This window comes from Penaeus monodon, chromosome 8 (genome assembly GCF_015228065.2).
Source record: "Penaeus monodon isolate SGIC_2016 chromosome 8, NSTDA_Pmon_1, whole genome shotgun sequence".
Taxonomy (NCBI): Eukaryota; Metazoa; Arthropoda; class Malacostraca; order Decapoda; family Penaeidae; genus Penaeus; species Penaeus monodon.
This window is the reverse complement of record NC_051393.1, coordinates 36,929,956-36,934,955: the sequence shown is the minus strand read 5'-3', so window position 1 is coordinate 36,934,955 and position 5,000 is coordinate 36,929,956. Positions and strand designations below refer to the sequence as shown.

The 5,000-nt window shown below is 34.8% G+C and overlaps 1 protein-coding gene across 2 annotated transcripts in view; it reads right to left on the bottom strand.

The window, feature by feature from the left end:
* LOC119576327 (transmembrane protein 53-like) overlaps nt 1-5,000 on the bottom strand; it is a 9,000-nt gene that overhangs the window by 146 nt on the left and 3,854 nt on the right. Inside the window, exons 3-6 of one of the 2 annotated variants that reach the window (XM_037923951.1) lie at nt 4,308-4,429; nt 3,924-4,084; nt 3,645-3,799; nt 1-2,805 (exon numbers count right to left, since the gene is read on the bottom strand). The exon at nt 1-2,805 is cut by the window's left edge and continues 146 nt beyond it. In XM_037923951.1, the coding sequence (XP_037779879.1) occupies nt 2,679-2,805; nt 3,645-3,799; nt 3,924-4,084; nt 4,308-4,429 (565 nt within the window). In that variant the 3' untranslated portion in view covers nt 1-2,678. Of the gene's footprint in view, nt 2,806-3,644; nt 3,800-3,923; nt 4,085-4,307; nt 4,574-5,000 lie in introns of both variants that reach the window. The other variant, XM_037923950.1, reaches the window with a different exon arrangement.

Genomic DNA, 5,000 nt, shown 5'->3' with positions numbered 1-5,000 from the left:
GAAAAACGTAATTATAGACTAATAAAAACTAAAGTTGGGAGGAAACAAATACTATAATTGAAACGAGTAAAGTATTATTAATTGTCGATCATAACACCACCTTGCCAGCCATACAATTATAACTTGTGCAAAGGAAAGTTTCCATTGATTTCATTCATTATTGTTATTATTAACTTTCTGCCATCATGATATTTCTTCTCTGGCTTTCACTTTGTCCAGAAGGGTATAATTTCCAAAATGAGCTCCATGTCTTCAGTGTCAGAGTGGGTGGGTGTTTGCATCCATGGACCAAATGAATGTTTAGTAAGGATCCATTGTTAGTTGCAACATATAATTTTTTATTATTACAGTACAATTATACCTAACATGATATAATAATCACCATTTAGACAATTAAGTAATAAGCTTTCTGGTAATTATAGTTTCTGCTCTGTAGTAGGGGTGAAAGACAAATACAGCAATTCTCACTCCGTGCTGCACTTGGCAAGAATTTTCCTCTTGGTTTCCCTCACAGCTAGGGATTTATCTCGCTCTGTAAAGGGATCCTTGGACAGACAAGACTAGTGTGACCACTATTTTCAGGAGAGGATTCAAATGTGCATAGCAAATTATGAATAGTACCAAGATATTTTTAATTTGAGGCTGACTGGTTCAATAGGACAGTTCTTCCTTCAAGAAAAAAAAAAAAAAAAATCTGGAGAGTCATATCAACCTTAATATTATTTGCACTTATCACAAATGACATTAACTTTATTTTACTCCTGCCCACCATAACCTAATCCATGGTCATCTTTCATTTAAGGGTGACATCAGAGAACAGTTGCTGTTTTACTGCTCCCCAAATGAACAACTATAATTTATGTGCATGTTGCAGATGGCAAATCTGCACAGACTCCATATCCTTGCACAGACTCCATATCCTCTTCCTAGGTAGTCTACAACTCTGTACAATAACAAGTTTTTAATATCTTTTTAAATTTTTTTAAATATCTCTGTATTTTTTCAATTTTTCAAGAGAGATAATATGAAGTATGATCAACAAAAACAGTCTTTTGCTGTTTTGATATTGCATTTTTTTAATTAAGAAAAAAAAAAAAAAAAAAAAAAAACATGTACCTGGAAAGATATGGAGACTGCTCACTGAAAACCATCTTGATATAGCATAACAAATAGCAAATGGCAATATAGCAAACACACATCTGCAGAAAGTAGTTTAGCTCTGCAAAAAGAATCCAAGGAGTATTCATGTGGGCTGGGCATACAAGCCACACACCCAGGAGAGTGGCCATTCAAGTGAGCCAAATGCCCTGATTTCAATCCATGCACAAGCCACGACCCATTTGATCCAAATGGTTAAATATCACAGTCACCTCTTTATATATGTTGTTTTTGTTTATTATCTATACATACAAATATGCACAAATACATCTAAATACATTTTCTATAGCTTCATATTAAACAAATATGTTTCTGTTGCTTTATATGTGTTATATTTACTTGTTTATGATAATTCATCTCATTTTCATAAACAAGAGGTAACTGTGATAACTTCTGCAACTTTGTGCTCTATGTATCTGACATATGTCAAAGAAATATTCATTTTCCAGCAAGCATTTGAGATGCCATGAACTAAAATGTGCTTTAGCAAAACCCAAAGAGTCAGGATTTTCAAACAGCAAGGGACAAGGTGGTTCTTAGGGCTATCCAGTTTAATACACTTTTAAAAATGTTCAAGGTCACCCCAGTTTTCAGAAGTATTTCATGATATCATAGATTGTTACACATTTTTTAACCAGATTCTATCAAAACATTAAAAATATTCTCACTAGATGACTCTTAAAATATATATAGAAGGTAGAGAGCCCTCTGGTTCCCAAACCTTTTTTCAGTGACCCTTAAGTTTACACAATCCTTCCTACATAAACATAAACATAAGTTTCATTCTCAAATGTTATTTGCTCACCAGAAGAGTGACAATAACTTACTGCATCCATAAATTTGATTTCATTTTGAACCATGCACCACCTCAGGGTACTGCCACAGCACCTAATTTTAAAACTATTGGTATAGCCTACCTTGTCCTAATGTATTTGCAATAAAAGATTTACCTCTATCTGAACCTACCTGAACATGTTAAAAATGGAATTTAGTGAGAAGATGGTCAAATTTTTGCTGATAAAACACCTTTGTATCATCACATACTTTACATAAGCACTGTGACCCCAAGTTCAACACAATACTTAAATCTTCTTCATAAAGCCATTATATATAAGGTACATTAATCCAGTGCCACATGGAAAAGTTAATGTTTACTGTAGCATTGTTTTGTGAAATGTCTCTACACGCTGATGGCTCCACAAGTGTTTGGCCACCAAGTAGTCACTTAGTCAATCTCATGACCTCACTTGATTTTATTTTTCCCAGAGTTTTTTGTCAAAATATATATATTTTTAATGCTATCAATATTGATGCTGTCATTATTATAATAGATATTATAATCCTTATAATGTTATTAACATTACTAACAGCTATACAAGATAAAATAATTATTTCCAAAAATCCAGGAAAGTACTTGTGGAGACTCTATGTGTAAAGACAATCAAGTAGTCATGGTATCCCTAACGGCAATGGGTTAAGTGTCTGTTCTGGACCTGTAACACGATTGTAACAACTACTCTCTAATCACTCTTCTGTTTATCAGCATCCTCTGATGCATCAGCAGTGACCTTACTACTTATGAAATCTGGTGAGAGGCACATGTTGATGAATGAATAAACTGAAGAACTGTAGGAATCTGGGTGTACCCTGCAAAAAAATAAAATAACATTAATGACAATCTGTATAGACACAACCTTTCTTTATGCAAAACAACAAGTCAAGCTAACTATTGTGCATATATACAACAGAAGCATGGGAAACCAAGTGCATTCTGAGTGCAGAGTGCAGATGCCAAATATAACAAAGACAAATTCATTCTGCACAGGCTTTACACCCTCAAGATATGCAAATGCCATATAAGCAACAGAACGTGGATGTGGGAATGTCATATATGACGTTTCATGACGAGCTAATATGCCAACAATCATGCAAATTGTTACCAGAGTCAGGGTACCCTTCAAGATATATACAGCTGAGTAATGCATAATACTCCAGTTTGCCAGTAGGGGGAGGCTGACTTATTTCACTAGTATCACTTATTTATTTTTAATTTTTGTTAGAGAACAACATCTAAAATGCAGAATGTGGGCCAAGACAATCAAGGAGAAAAGAAAAACAAATAAAGCCAAGATGGTGAATGAGGTCTCCAGATACCCCACGTAAATATGAATGCCCTCCAGAGTCAAATGACATGTAATAAAAAATTCAGTACTTTTATAGTCTTTCTTTGTACATTTTACCATGAAAATTAATTCCTTCATTATCCAAAAATAATATTCTGGAGTATGCACAACTCATTTCTAAACCGTGGTGGTCAGCCACAGCAGTAACCTCCAGGCAGGGCACAAATCCTGGTTCCCCTCAGATGACAGGCCAACACATTAACACTGTACAAGCCAACAGTCCTTACCCACTGTAGTGCCCAGTCACAAGAAGGAACAGCACATTTCTCTTAGTATAACTTTATAATAGTATTGCCTACATACCTGTAATGTTGAACATGAGCAGAATCATCCCAGCATTTTGTAACAACAGGAACTCCAAGCTTCTGACGTTCAGCTACAAAATATTCAACATCATTGTAGTTAATAAGTTTGTCAGCACGTGAATACAGAAAGAGTTGTGGGCATCGAGCTTTGTCCTGAAAGATAAGAGAGCTCAAGTTATGCTGATCAGTAACACTGAATACTAAGAAAAATATTGATTTTATTAAGAACATTCAACTTCAGTATTTTCAAAGTATTTAGTGTTTTAAAAGTATTTACCTCCACAAGAGCCCATGGTGGAGTATTAGGGAGCTTTCCAGAGATAATAGTCCACAACACAGAAAGGACCCTCCATCCCATCAAGAACAGCATCATGCCTACTGATGCACACAGCTTCATCCACACTGAACCTGATGTCACCTCATATATCGCTCGCACACCTGCAATAGAATAAACACTCATTTCACATAAACTATTACTTAGCTTTTTATTTATCAACAGAACTGTAGAATATATAATTTATGAAAAATAGTACATGCATTGACTCATTACTGTTTCTCTGCTTTTCTTGAATCAAATACACAAAACTCCATTTTATTTGTCTCTTTCCAATGCCATGAACAAATCAACAGAGAATTACTAAGCTGTGATACAGTCTTTTACCTGAGTAAAGTCTCCTAGGTGATGGAGTACTGTCAAAAATGCATCCTTTAACCATCAAATTTGGTGCCACATCTTCTTCCATTGCCTGAGTTATGTAGTAATATAACACAGATCCATTGTTACTGAACATGTGGAAAAAAACAGGATGGTCATCAAGGCTCATGTCCTTCAGTAATGCAAGGAGTTTACGAGCAATTGGCATCAGTTTCACTTTGGGTCTTACAAACAAGTAAGATGTGGGAGAGGTATAACGGATGGTAATACACCTGAAAAATAAAACCTATCATTACATCAATTAGCAATGAAATAATAACAATTAAGAAAACCTATTCTTAATAAGGCAATAAAATACTATACAAGACATCACTGCAGATATGTTAGTTGTATAATAGAAAAGCAAAGCTTGATGTGGCTTAGCTAAACGAAATAAGACTTGGTACAATAAAAAATACAAAACAAGATATCTGCTTTTCATAGTGCACATACTGTCATCCATCACTGATTTATACTATCTTTCAGTGAAATCAGATCTACATACAATATGATACATCTTAAAATATTCTCATTTTTGTTGTTGTTGTTATACAGTAGGTGATTAAAATACTGCATTACTGGGCATGTGGTCAGCCAGGTGTCCACCAGACTAGCCGTTATGCATGTACAAGTCCTTTTACATGACAGGGTCTGTGATGA